Below are 13,959 nucleotides of genomic sequence, written 5' to 3'. Positions count from 1 at the left end.
GAGTTTTGGGTTAGGTCTGTGGCCAGAGAGTCAGAATATCTTGTTTTTCCCTCCATGCTTAAGAATCACCGTGGCTGGCAAGGGAGGCACAGCCAAAACTGGGCTGGAGAAGGGAGAGAAGTGTTCCTGCCCAAGTCTTCCCCCTTGGTACCCTAGCTGGCCATTTGTGCTGACCTGGACATGGAGCAAGAACTGGGGGAGGCAAAGACTGGCTACTGTCCATCCCAGGCATTTCCCACCCTTCATACCCTTTGGAAGCCCATTTCCAGCCCAAATACAGGTAGGCTGGAAAAATCACATGTCCTCAATAAGGTGCCATCCCATCCACCATCCCAGTGGGCCAGAAATATGAATGCTCAAAACTGCACTAAGACTTTTGGGACACCTTGTACAATTAAGTCATGCTGCCTCTCCATTATTTTAACCAGGCCACACCATCTGACTCTAGACCAGCATTTCCTCTAGTCTCTGCTCAAACCAAACCACACTTTTTGGAATCAGAAGGCCCGGATTCGAGTCACTTTGCCATTTGGTAGCTGTGCAACCTGGGTCTCAGTTTCCTCATCTGTCAAACCTGGTACTACCAAGTTCAGAGACCTCGGTGTGAGGATCGTGTGAGAAAGAACATACATAAAACACTTCTGACATCCTTAAAGCGCCATAGACTGCAAGTTATGATGCTGATGACGATGATTGTGCCCTTTAATTTCAAATCCACTTGCAATCGGAAATCCGGGGGTGCGGGGAGAGGTCAATCTTTTATTCTCCAAACCTGTCATGCCCGGAGCAGCGCCTGGGTGGGGGGGGATGTGGCGGGTGGAGAGGGGAGGGGCCCTGCTATGTTTCTTAGCCGCGGGGTCTAAGAGGTTGTCTGTGGGAGTCAGGACCTAGCCTCCCCTCTTTCCCTATCGCGCCGCCCCCCATCTCTTCCCAAGGCTAGTCCTCCTTCCCTCTCCCACTGCCAGCACCCTGCCCAGTATTAAGTCGGAGCCCCACTGGCCCTAATTGCAGCTTTCCCGTCACCATGGTGACAGGGAGGTTGGCTAGTGTAGGCGAGGTAGGGGGGAAGGGGGGAGAGAAGGGCAGAGGGAGCGTCTCTGCCGAACTACAACTCCCACAATGCTCCCGGCTCAACTGCTCCTCGGCTCCGCCTGAGGCCCAGTGACCCCAGCCCGCCCCGGGACCCGAGAGGGGACGAGGGGTGGAGCGCGGGAGCTTTGGCCTCACTCCTTCGGCCCACAGCCTGGGACTCGGCCCCCCCTCGCAAGCCCGCAGGCCTACCAGACCCGGCCTGCAATCTACACCATCCCAGCCAGGAACTAATATGGCCGCTGGAGCCGGGTCCAGGGCCGGAGGCGCGAGGGTGAGGCCGGGGCTCGAGGCCCAGGAGGCCGGAGGGTGGGGTGGTGGTTGGCTCCCGTCATGCATCGCGGGGAAGTTCTGTCCTGCCCCCTCTGGGCCTGCGGGGCGGGCGGAGTGCGGGGGGAGATGGCAGGGGGAGACCCGGGGAGTGACAGCAATAAATCGGAGCCCTGTGGAGAGGGGTGGGGCTGGTGCCAGGAGAGGATTCCCGCCCCCATCGGGTTTGGTTTTCTTTGAACCTGTTTTCTCATCTGTAAAATGGGGATTTTTCGACTAGTTAGAACACACAATTGTGAGGAATGCGCTTTTTTGGTTCTTTAAAGCAGTATATAAATGTCAATTACCACCTGGCAGAAAGGATTTAATTTAGACTTATAAAACACCTATTAGCCTGCTCTGTGCTAGCAACGGCTAGGGCACCCGAATACAAAGCCCCCGGCATCAAGGGTTTCCATCCTATTACTTGAGAAACAACTTTGTGCTTTAGCTTGAGGAATAATTTAGTTTTATGAGTGTGGAAAGTGCTTTTAAAAACTAGGCCTTCCTTAAATCGAGGTTGGGAGAGGGGAGGGTTGGTGGGTGCCTACATACGTAATTAAGAAGCTATGATTTTGTTGGTGTGGGACCCCTCTCTCCCCATTGTCCTTGAGTCACACCCGAGGTTCAGAGATTAACCAGAATAGGAATTCAGATCTTCCTGCTGCGCCCCACCCCCCACCTTCAGGATCTTTGAACCATACTGGGCTGCCTCTTTGCCTTTCTCCCTTACAGATAGTCGAAGCTAAATTAATGTTTATGAATTGACTCATTGGCCACAGGCAGCATGACGCATCCTTGGATTGAGGTGGAACAGAAGTTTGTCCCAAGACCGGGAATTGAGGATCGGTTGAAGGAGCTGGGTGGCACTCAGGCGAGCCAGGTTTCTTTCCGTGATAGCTACTATGACACCCCGGAGCTGACTCTTATGAAGGCTGATCACTGGCTCCGGCATCGTGAAGGGAGTGGATGGGAGCTCAAGTGTCCTGGAGCAGGAGGCAACGCTGGCTCCCACACGAAGTACGTGGAGCTCACAGCAGAGGCTGCCATAGTGGCCCGGTTGTGTGAGAGGTTGGGGACTGCAGGGCTGGGCACTGAGAGTGTATCAGAGACGCTAGGACGGCTGAAGCTGCAGGAAGTAGCCAGTTTTGTAACAGAGCGGAGCATCTGGAAGCTGGCACTCTCTGGAGCTGGTGATGAAGAAGAGCCACTTACAGTAGACCTGGACACAGCGGACTTTGGCTATGCAGTAGGCGAAGTGGAGGCCCTGGTTCGAGAAGAGGCTGAGGTACCGAAAGCCCTGGAGAAGATCCACAGTCTCAGCTCCTTGCTTGGTGAGGAGGCACTCAACTTTGTTTCTCCTTTATCCCCTACCAAGATTGGACTGACCTATTAGGCAGCAAGGTGGGGCAGGTGCTCTGGCACTGCTTCTGTTAACAGGGTAAAATTGTGTCCGAATTCCCATCCTGTCTAAAACAGGCTTGTCTAATCCTTCCCCTCTCCATTTATTAGTAGCTCTGGCTGGATCAGTATTTCATCTCACACATTCTGTCCATGTCATGTGCATGTGTCCCATCCTGATGGTGTCCAGCCCCCATCCTGCCCCTCTGTGATTCCACCTTTATTTCCCAACCTTACTCATTTCTGTTCTTCAGTCTCACTTCTCCATTCCAGAGTACATGGCCATCATCGCCATCTATCCAGTTGCTGCCTCCACTTCTAGCTACTTTTTTTTTTAACTCAGTGCTGATTTCTTTATCATTTCCCAAATTATATTTCACAGAACCATGTGACATGAGTAGTATTTTCTTGGTAATGTCCATACTAGTAAAATTTACCCTTAAAAAGTGTGTATCGTTATGTTTACATGGCAACTTCTGGGTATGAAAATTGGCTTATTTTGGTCTACAATTTCACCAACTTCTTCATTTATTCTCGGGGGCTGAGTTCAGCCCTGAAAGTGCCATTTCAAGCCCAGAGTTCTGTGGCCAAATTGGTTTAAGAATGTGGATCTAGGCCATCTCCTTTACTTTAGACAAGAAAATGAGGCCCAGAGATGCTCAAGGTCACATTGGTATAGAGCCAGATAAAGCCCAGGCTGTGCCTTTTCACTCAAGCATGGTGTAGCAGAAATGCCCCAGCTTGGGAAGAACACCTGGATCCCTTAAGGAAAGTGGTGTGATGTGGTGGGAAGGGCATTCCAAAGGTGTTTGGGAAATGCTAGACTGTATTTCTATCTGTATTATCTTTGTAGCTGTAAGGGAGACCTGGGCATGTTATATTTATGATAAAGAATTAGGGTCCCCCCCATCCCTCTTGGGAAGAGGGCTAGTAAGAAGGCATTAGAGGCCCTTTTGCCAAGGATCCCTCTCTTTCTTGTTTAACTTAAGCTATTTTTCTACACAAGGATCTCTGTCCATCTCTAGGGGATCACAAGTTATGTAGCCTACTGTGTCCTACACCAGTCTAGAAAACATGCTTGGCACCCTGTTCCTTTTGTTCATTTGAATGGATATGAGCCATTTGTACAACTATGGGGGATACAAAGAAGCATACATAGTCTCTGTTCTCAGTTTGTGTCTAATAGTACCATAAGTCTTCCTTGCTATGTGTAGTGTGAGCCTGTTCCAGGCGAGTATGGAATTATGGATATCCCTGTCCATAGCTATAGCTCTACCTTTCTGGTGGGCTATCTTTCTTCATTCCTTGGTTTACATCTGTGTGTATTTGTGGCCCTGCTTCATTACCAAGCCAATGAGCTCTGGCCTTCTCTAGAAGGGCTTTAATCTTTATCAGGGGACAGAAGCAATAACTGAAATGAGCCAGTTGCTATAAGGCCTTTCTCATCTCCCATTGGATAGCACAAAGATTATATTTACCTTCATGTATTTTTGCGTGCCTCTGGCAGCTGGGGCAACAACTGCAGTCCAGAATAACCTGACTCCAAAGATGAGGGAAGGGGAAGCCCAGGAGTTGAAGGGGGCTATTTTATGTGTGTCACGGAGTGCTTAGAAGGCAAGGGAGGTAGAAGGTTGAGGTTAGAGCTCAGGGCTTATGCTGTCTAGAAAAACGCTTCAGGGCATGCTGATGGTGTGGCTTAGGAAATGGAGCAGGCTGAGAACTGTTTGATTCTTCATGCTTTCCTAAGTAGCTATAAGACTTGCTTACCTTTCTCCACCTTTTTTGCTTATAGGTGTTTCACAGCAGGAGCAAACACCTGGCAAGCTGATTGTATACCTGAAGCGCTTCAGGCCTCAGGACTACCAGCGCCTATTGGAAGTGGCCACAGGGAAAAATGATGAACAACAGGGGTCTGCAGCCATAGAGAATTAAACAGCTACAACATGAGTAGGTGTCATTTGTTTGGGGGCTGGGATGTGGAGAAAGAATGTTAGGGCTAACAAGGCCCATCCTTAAATTCCCCAGCCTTCTTCTTGCTCTCTCCCTCTCCATCCTTCTGCCGTCTCCACTTCCTTTGCCTTCTCTCTCTCCTACCCCACCACCTCCTCCCTGCTCACCTCCTTTCCTTCATCCGTCAGATGCAATCTGTGGGCTGCCCCTCTCCCCCAGCCGCTAAGCAGCCTCCATTGATTTCCGCTCGTGTTTATAGGATTTCCACTTAGCCGTGATCAGTAGTTAAGCACAGGAAAATCCCTCGCCGGCCCCCCCTTGGTCGATGCCATTGATTCTGCCAGCGGCTCCTAACCGCCTTACAGCTGAGTTAGAGATGAGGGCAAGCAGTAGGGATTTCCCCGGCTGGGGTGGGGGGAGTGTTGGGGAGGGGAATGAAGTGGGAGGCTCTGACAGAAAAACCAATATTCTGATGTCACTGGTAGTTGTATCCTCCTTTGACCCGCTATGGTAGATTGGGTCTTGTGTGAGTTTTTTAGATAAATTTCTGTGCTGTAGTGGGGCACAAAGAAAATTCTCTGTTTATAGACTGTTCCCCAAGGCTCAGGGTAGAAACCTTGTTCTTGAGAGGCTCTATTACTTGCTCTCTGTTGTTTCCAAGGGCTCTGTCCCCAGAATGGACCTAGACATGGCTTTCTTGCCCCAAATTTATTGTAATTCTTCATTGCCGGGGGAGATCCGAGCCCCCCATGCCCCAGTCTGTCTCTGCAGTAGAGAATCATGGAGGCATAGTGCCACCTACTGGTAACCCTTGGGAACAGTGACTTCAAACCCCACAGGCTCAGTCTGGGGCTCTTTGGAGAGGCTGGGCCTTCTTCCTGCTCAGGCTAAGGAAGCACATCCCATCACTGCCATGTGTCTGGAGGGAAGTCCTTCACCTCAAAGATCTCCTGCACTGACTCTCCGAAGTGGCTGTACGTGAGTCGCAGTCTCATCCGCAAAGGGGCCTAGGAAGTAGAAAACAAAGGGGACAGTAGCTGGCTCTTTTTGCTCCTCATTCTCCATGGCTGTCCTTAACCATAGGGGTTCCTGGCTCTCACCTTATTGGGATTGAGGACTCTGAGGACCTGTGTGATGGGAGGACCTCCCTGAGCTGGCACTGTGTCCCCACTGGGTATCTGCAGCTGCAGCTGGAAACTCTGGCATGGGGTTGGGGGGAAAGTAAGGTAAGGTAGAGTTTTCAGTTTCAGGCAATCGTGCCTGTCTCCCCACATACCACTTTCCCCCCAGCTCTACTCCTTTCCCACTTCCTATAAGCTCTTAATTCTCCTACTAAAACTTGGTGTAGTATTAACCTTGGGCACAGCGGCCTGACACACAAAGTGGGTGACATCACTCTTGGAGGTGTTGCTGGCAGTTGCAGTGATCAGAAGCAGGGCAGGTGTCTCAGGGGGACGAACGAAAGACAGATTGATCTGTAGTCCTTCTCGGTCAAACACCTTTAGACCTGGGATGGGTGCTAGAGTAGGGTTATAGAGAAGAGCTCAGTCTTAGGAGTCTGAAATGGCCATGCAGAGTAAAGAAGTAGAAGAGAGGGAGAGAAAGTTCTGGAAACTCCAGATAAACCCTGCTACATAGCCATGTAGGATCGCATACCTCCATGTCATGTCAGTATTCCCCTTGCGCCAGTAACTTACCTAGGGAGGGGGTATTGGAAGGAAGATCCAATAGGTGTAATAAGGAACCTCCTGGGGTTAGATCTAAAGCAGGAGATAGTTGGGCATCCCTGCGGGCACTATCCAGGAGATCCAAGAGGTCTAAGAGATTTGAAGTCTGGGGGAGACCAAAGAAAATGATCAGGATGAGATGGGGGAATAGGCTGAAATTCTCCTGGCTCTACTACTTCCAGTCTCCTCACCGGGGGTTCGGTGGGGGACTGGACCTCTCTGTTTGGACTCCAAGGCTCTTCTTTGCCTTCTCCTGGCTCATCATCTTGGGGTCCACCATGCTCCACAAGAGGCATCTTTTCCAATATTGCCGATCTGAAGGGGACATAACCCGAGCATCCTGGCTCCCAGGACTGTCCCTGCCTAATGCCTTTCTTTCGGATTAATGATACATAAGGAGGAACTAGTGGAGAGAGTAGCTAGCTCAGTGAAAATAGTCATGGCTGCTGGAAAAACAATGAGAATGCTTGTTTTACTCTGGGAATGTCAGTGCTGTTTTTGCATTCAAAGAACTGTTGTCTGGGAGGGCTGAGAAAACCCAAGTTTTTCAGGCAGAGGACGAGAGGGGCATTGGCAAGGGCTCTCTGGGTGCTGAGAAGGCATTTTCATTGCTGCTGGGGATGTTGGGAGCATGGCAGGGGGAACTCGGGGGCCAGATTGTCGCACCTCATATGGTCATACTTCCGGAACAGAGCATTGTATTCCACAGCCCTCTGTTGTAGCTCTATATCCAAGCAGCTTCCATAGATGGATACGACTTGTCGGATGCGGCTGGAACATATGGTGGGCAGTGTGGAGAAGAGGGATGGGGTAGTAGTTAGTGTGGCTACAAGTCTAGTCATCACCCACCCTGCCCTTGTGCTTCTGCCCCAGAAATGAGAGGGGAGGGAAAGGGACTTAGGGAGGCTTAAGATTCTGTGCCAAACAACTTCAAGGAAAGTGAGGCATGAAGAAGGGCTGCACACAGTGAAGCCGAAGAGGAATGCTGGAGGCCCCTTTCTCACTTGTTGTCTCCTTGGAGCCTGGTGCTGAGTTTCATAAGGGCGGTGAGGGCGTAACCTCGGGTAGCTGGCAAGGACAGGTGGGACTGCAACACCTTCTCTAGTAGCATTAGCACTTCCTCTTCTTGAACCTAAATGAGAGAACGGAAGAGATCACCAGAGGGATGGCTCTTGTCCTTTACCCCAATGAGCACTTCTCACTTTCCTTCATCTCTGTTCAGCTTCACCTGCAGGGGCTCGGTCTCCTCACAGCTCCCGGACAGCAGAAGGTCTCCATACTCCCCAATGCACCAGGCGGCTACTTGGACCAGGGGTTGCTGCGTGGAGAGAGGACAGGGCCAGGTCACCATCTGGGTTCCTCTCCCTCTCCTGGCCCTCAGCCCTTGGCCCTATGGTTGGTACTCTGGGGCTCAGGGATCTTTTGAAGAGGGAAAGTAAAAGAAGGGGACTTAGGGCAAATGGTAATTGGGGCCTTTAGGGCCGGCCATAAGTTCTGGCACATTGGAGTGGCAGCCCTTTCCCTTGAACGCTCACTGGCCTCTAGTGGTCAAGAGGGAGAGCTGCAATGTCTAAATGAATAGAGGGCCATGGGCCATAGGGAGGGTGGTGTCCTGTCCACTCACAAGGGTAAATGCAGCTTCTTCTCTTGAGGAGGTGGATAAGGATAAAGTTGCTGGAGGGGGCTGGCAGGGGTACGGTGGAAAAGGCAGTGGACTGGAGTCAAAAGACTCTGGTTCAAATCATGGGCTCTGGGGAAAATCCCTTAACCTCTGGCCTTCCCTTTTCTCATCTGGAAAATGAGGAGATTGGACTAAATGATCTCTAAGACCCCCTCCCTTCAAGCTTTACATCCTGCTCTTTGAAGGGACAAAGATATTTAAGGAGTCCGTTGGGCCTTTGCCGTCTGCCTTTACCACAGCACCCCGTAAATCCCCAGGCCTTACAGTCTAGCTTGCTGATGACCCTTCTGTATGTGTTATCTTTCCCTGATGGTGAGTTCCTTCAGACCTAGGGCTGTCTGGATTTTCTGTTTGTATTTCCAGTGCTTGCAAGGCACTTAATAAAGGCTTTTTCACTCATTTATTTATTCACCCACTGAGGGTATGGAGAGAAGATGGGGCAAGGGAATGCATGCTCAGTGATGGACCAAGGAAATAACTGGGTTGTCTTAGGGAAGGGGCTAGGGTGAGGAAAGGGGGGCTTACCTGGGAAATGTCTGCAGCCAGGGCACTGTAGAGCCGGCGTACAGAGTAAGTGTGAAGCTCCTCTGCTCCTCCAATCAACTGAGTTAAGTTGGCCACTGCATCATCTCTCACGTGGGCACCTGCCTGCCAGAGGGTGAATAGGGGAAGACAAGTCAGCGAGTTAGCCCAGTCCCTAAACTTTTTCCTTTGGGGTTACCTCTTGCCCCCAACCCTTTCCTCCCCACCCCTCCAGTCCAGTGTTCTCACCGTGGTCAGCACTTGCATTATGGTGTCTATATGCCAGCGCTTTGTTGGGGCAAATCTAGGGGGCAAAGAACAGAACAGGGTTATCCTCTTCATTGCCTACCCAAGGAGAGGAGTATTGGGGGGCGCCTTCTCCTGCATCCCCCATGACCTGAGCACTGCTCACCTCTCTGCAGCCAGCAGGATGCCTGATGCACAGTCTGCCCGAAGATCCACAGGGCAGGATTCCAGGAAACCTTGCAGCTCCTGGGTCATGCACCGAATGTTAGAACTATTCACCAGAGCCAAGCTCAGTTCTAGTGCCCGCCTAGCAGAATAAACAGGGAATGTTAAACAAATCAGGGCTCCCTAATTCCTCCTTCTATTACTAGCTATTTCCTGACCTCCATCTCCCTTTCCTAGCCTCATCCCAGTCTCCCCAGATGCAACCTCTCCCTTGGTCACAAGGTTCTACTCTGCCTAATCTTCCTTTCCCAAGCTCCACTCACCGACTAAGGGAGGCATCGGGCTCCCTTAGACACTCTACTACGGTGGGCCGATGCCTCTGCACAGCATTATGATCCGACTGCACCAGTCGCAGCAGTGAGGTCAAGGCCACATACCTGAGGGGTGAGGGAGTAGGAGGGAACAACTGTCCCATATTCCTGGAACTGACTCCCATCAATCACTTCCATAGACACCATCCCTTTGGGACAGGGGCACAGCGGTGAGGGGTAGGTACTAATGGGCAACATGGCTGAAGGGAAGCTGAGAGATAGGTAGAGGACAAGCCCGAGGTGATCAGGGGTTTTACCTGATGTTCTTGTCACTGTTGAGCAGGAAACGGCCAAGGATGTTGACAGCAAGAACCTGGGGCAAGGGGGCAGTGAGGGAGAGGGTGATGCTACTGCCTGAGACATGGGGATACATGGCATGGGGGAACTGGAGAGTGCGAGTAGGGACCAGAAAAAGGTAAAGTGACTTCTGGGGGACAGTATCTGTCTGGAATTGCATGGTGGTATCTCCAGAAGGCTAGGGGTGGGGAGTAGAAGGAGGAGCAGGCATGACAGTAGCAAGAGGGGAATACCGGATAGTACCCGAAGGCCAGAGGCAGAACGGATGTCCACAATGGTGAGTACCGTCTCATATAAGACGGCGTTGCCGGCATTACGGCTTGTGTCTGTGTTGGTGGCCACCTGAGTGGGTAAATCTGAAGTCAGTACCATCCCTAACCCAGGTTTCCAACTACCCCAACTCTCACCAAACTGACCTGGGCCAGCATATCATTCATGGCCTCACTGCTCTCCTCATGGTTTCTGCCTAGGATCCGAAGTAGTCTCAATATCTGAACCTTGTGGTAGAGGAATCAAAGGACATAGGTGAGTAAAAGGGGCCTACAGGGTGGAGAGTCAAAAGGATTATGTGGAATTTAGCACTGAAGAGAACACAATGAGGTACACAGTCACTTCCTCCAAGGGTCACAAGGACCCTGGGAAGACCAGATGGGACCTTCATCCCTTTAAAGTAAACCTAATCTACTTTCAAGGCCCTAGAATTGCTTGTCATTCTGGGGAGCCAGGAAGGATTGAGGCTGCTGTAAGCCTCACTTGCCTACTGCCCCAGTGCTTACAACATGGCCAGAACCACACTCTTTTTAGAGTAGTAGTTAGGAGTTAGGTTCTCTTTCTTGTGTCCAGATAATAGGGAGAGAGGAGAGGGACTATGATGCCAGGGTCAGGTCCATACCTGCAGGAAAGGGTCACTGACCCCAGCTACACTATGCTCTGCTGAATATCCAGACATCACCAGAGTCCGAAGAATCTGTACCAGTTGGGGTACCACCTGGGGATGAGAACAGAGTTTCACATAGGGACACAAGAATCCTGTATCCCCCTAATCAAACCCCCATCCTATCACTACTTTGTACTTTTCTCCCTTACGAGTCTCCTGATTCTTTCCTGACCCACCTGTCGGAAATGTGTGAGGGCAGCAGGGCTTCGCTCACATAGCTCTGTGATCAGTGTGATTGTTCCCATCAGGATACCTGGTTTCAAGGAGGAGGAGAGAGGGGGAGGAAGGAAATTAAGTCAAATAGAGTCAAGAGGAAATCCTATTCCAAACCCATCCTGCTAACCTGTTTCACTCAGGGAATGATGACCCTCACCTTTCACTTCTGTACCCTGGGCCATGTCACACAAATTGTTCTTCTATGACCCATATCCAGAGTTGAAAAAGGAGACAGAACAGTAGGAAGGAAGGGTGGCAGGTTCAGATGATCCTATTAACAGCGAGGATGAGAGGAGCTCCCTGAGCTAGGGAGTTCTTACCATGGTGGCGTTCATGCAGCAGCTGGGCACAGGGTGGGAGAAAGATGTCAGAGAGCTCAGGGACCTTCCGGATCATGTGCACTGCAGCCAGCACTGCCTGGGGGAATGGGGGAGGCAAGAGGGACACATAGGCCAGAAGAAGCCATTATAAGGGCACAACAACATCAAGCCGAGATTGCGAAGCAGGAAGGATTAAAGAGTTCCAAGGAAGAATTCCTTGAAGGTAAATGAAGGTCCTTCCATCCCTACTTACCTTCTTTCTAATGTAAGGATCGGGCTTCAACAGCAGCCTCTCCACTTCATTGGCTAGGTCCCGGCACATCTCTGCTGAGCCCATGGTGCTTAGGGTACAGAGTGCCAACCCCTGCACTGGCTGGGTCCCTTGGCTCAGGTCACTGCAGGGGTTGCCAAGATTGGGGGATGTCCTAGGAACTGAGTTCTTCCCTCCCCCAGCAGGAAGCAGGTTTGTTAGATGTCTTCCCCTCTGTCTTTTAGGGCCCACCTTCCCTGCCTAGGTTTTGAGAATCCTCCAAACTCCCCAATATACGTAGTTTCCCCCAACCTCACTTTTTAATGCTGTTGGTTATGAGCAGGTGGGCATCCTGCCTCTCATCCAGCAGCAGCATTGCCCCCAGGTAGCCCACCCTTTTGTCTGTGAATCGGGGTGATGCGATCAGCTTCAGGCACTCCATCTACGGGAAGACAGGAGAGGCCGCAGGCCAGAAGGAAGAGTGAGAGGGACCAGAGATAGTGAAACCTCTCCCCATTTCCCTCCCTAGTCCAAATTAACCCTCTGGGGGTGACTATTAAATACAGAGAAAGTGGAATGGCGCCAAAATGGGGCAGGAAATGGAAATGATCCCCTTACTTTCAAAGTGAGTTTCACTCTTAGGTTCTGGGATCTAGGCCTGGAAGAGGCCTTTAAAAACCATCTCATTTACTTTGCTTGGGATAGTTAGACACCACGTATGTATGATATACATAGAAGACAATTTACTGGTGTGTGTATGTATATATGTGAAAGGAGGAGGTTCTTGAGATCCTCGAGGAGATAGGCTGTGGGGATCTCATTTCAAGTGCTCAATTAATTGTTAGTTGAATCAATGTAGAAAAATAGGCGGTCCTAGGAATGAGTCTTAGCTAATGGCCTATCCCTCCTGAGAGTGTGGGGGCAGGGAAGGAGGGAGTCCCTGGGAAGGTTTGAGCTGAGGGTTGATCCTGTTTGGCATGGCTGCCACCCTGCCTATAGTGAAGCTGTGAGTAAAAAGGAGTCCCTGGGAAATCTTGGGGTCAGGGCAGCAGGAGACAGCTGGAGTTAAGTACTCCAAATTACGGGGGATTTTGGAGGGGGCTTTTTAATTTTTCTTTCCACAAATAGTTTTTTTTTTTAACCTAACTAGCTGAAAGATGAGCAGGAAATATGATTCTGAAGGTAAGGTAAGCTGCCTTCATTTCATCTACTATAGCAAGACAGTTCAACACTAATGGTTTTTAAATCAGTGGTTTCAGTTGGAAATATATTAGGTTGTAGAATTGTATATAGAGCTGGTTTATTAACTTTCATGTGAAAGATAAACTGGGACTACTGGTCTACTACCGATTTACATCAGATGAGGGGGTCACCTGACGGCAATGGCTATGCTTCTGATTCGGGTGTGAGCCTGTGTGTGGTGGGGAGTCCCTGGGAAGGAAGCGCTCCCGCTGTGCACAGCGGGGCGTCCCTGGGAGAGCTCCTGCTAGGGGCCCGCTGCCCGGGCCAGGTACCTGTCCAAAGTGGGCGGGATAGCCCAGCATGTGGACGTAGAGGAGCTTGGCGAGCTGGCGGTGGCGCTGGGGGGCATCGCCCTCGCGGAAGGCGGCCCGGATGTGGGCGCACTCCTTCTGGATGACCTCTCGCTCCTGGGCCTGAGTCTTAGCCCCGCGGATCTCCTGGATCAGCTCCTGCAGCTTCAGGGAGGGCAGCACCATCCTGGCAGGGCGGGGCAGGGCTGCGGGGCCCGCGGGAGCTCAGCAATGGCGGGCGGACCTTGGCGGGGGGGCGCCTCAGCCCCGCCCACGCCCCGCCCACCTGGCTCCACCGCCCACCGCCCCAAGACTCATAGGCAACCAGGGCCAGAGCCTCCCCACCCCGTCTACCTGTGGGCCTCTGGCTCCACCCCACTTGCAGGCTTCCCTCACTACGCATGCGCCCTACCTCGTCTCCCTTCCCTGTTCCCCCTAGACCTGCGCACCCCACGAGCCCCTCCCTTCTCCCAATTGCGCATGTGCTGAGCCTCGCCCTATTTCCCCCCCCCCCCCCCCCCGCCCCGCCCCGCCCCGCCTCGCCTTTCTGCCCCTCAGCCCCAGCTCCAGACACCTGGTCTTCCGCGCTTCCCACCTCCCCCCACTTTCCGCACACTCAGTGCCTCGCTCTTCCTGCAGCCCCCAGTGCCTCCCTCCTCCAAGAAGCTCGTGGTCTCCCGCGGCTCAGCCTAGAGTGTCCGCGCGCGTGCGCGCAAGCACAAGCGGCCACCGACCTCACCCTAGCCTCGGTCTCGGCAGCGCTCCGCTTCTGTGCGGGCTTCCTGGTCCCGAGCGGTCAGGGGCGGCTCCCTACCTGGGCCTGCCCCTCTCCCGCCCCACCTCATCCTCATCCCCATCCCGGCCCGTCCCGGCCTTCGACTCTCCTTAACTAGGGGCCACTGAGTACCAAAGCGGAGTCGGGATGACCCGAGTTCAGATCCTGCCT

The 13,959-nt window shown here is 52.0% G+C and overlaps 2 protein-coding genes across 3 annotated transcripts; one reads left to right on the top strand and one right to left on the bottom strand.

Moving 5' to 3' along the window:
* Positions 1 to 1,021: 1,021 nt before the first annotated feature.
* Positions 1,022 to 4,746, top strand: THTPA (thiamine triphosphatase). 2 transcript variants are annotated; one of them, XM_036735791.1, is made up of 3 exons: positions 1,022 to 1,363; positions 2,181 to 2,732; positions 4,592 to 4,746. In XM_036735791.1, exons 2-3 carry the CDS (start codon positions 2,186 to 2,188, stop codon positions 4,729 to 4,731), a joined length of 687 nt encoding a protein of 228 aa, XP_036591686.1. In that variant the 5' UTR covers positions 1,022 to 1,363; positions 2,181 to 2,185; the 3' UTR covers positions 4,732 to 4,746. The 2 variants fall into 2 exon arrangements, with proteins under 2 accessions (XP_036591686.1, XP_036591687.1); XM_036735792.1 differs by having other exon boundaries at positions 1,180 to 1,363; positions 2,134 to 2,732.
* Positions 4,747 to 5,451: 705 nt separating this feature from the next.
* On the bottom strand, positions 5,452 to 13,789 carry AP1G2 (adaptor related protein complex 1 subunit gamma 2). Its single transcript, XM_036735790.1, has 22 exons — positions 13,753 to 13,789; positions 12,996 to 13,219; positions 11,799 to 11,923; positions 11,485 to 11,626; positions 11,232 to 11,328; positions 10,872 to 10,948; positions 10,651 to 10,746; positions 10,175 to 10,255; positions 10,002 to 10,100; positions 9,719 to 9,774; positions 9,414 to 9,527; positions 9,092 to 9,232; positions 8,929 to 8,983; positions 8,683 to 8,805; positions 7,705 to 7,794; positions 7,481 to 7,608; positions 7,143 to 7,247; positions 6,668 to 6,791; positions 6,447 to 6,582; positions 6,105 to 6,268; positions 5,850 to 5,948; positions 5,452 to 5,756 (listed from the first exon to the last, which is right to left on the bottom strand). The coding sequence occupies exons 2-22, from the start codon at positions 13,197 to 13,199 to the stop codon at positions 5,655 to 5,657; spliced, it is 2,358 nt and encodes a 785-aa protein (XP_036591685.1). The 5' UTR covers positions 13,200 to 13,219; positions 13,753 to 13,789; the 3' UTR covers positions 5,452 to 5,654.
* Positions 13,790 to 13,959: the final 170 nt, after the last annotated feature.

Source organism: Trichosurus vulpecula, chromosome 8 (genome assembly GCF_011100635.1).
Source record: "Trichosurus vulpecula isolate mTriVul1 chromosome 8, mTriVul1.pri, whole genome shotgun sequence".
NCBI classification, from domain to species: domain Eukaryota; kingdom Metazoa; phylum Chordata; class Mammalia; order Diprotodontia; family Phalangeridae; genus Trichosurus; species Trichosurus vulpecula.
Note: the sequence above shows the minus strand (reverse complement) of the source record. Positions and strands in the feature narration are given on the sequence as shown.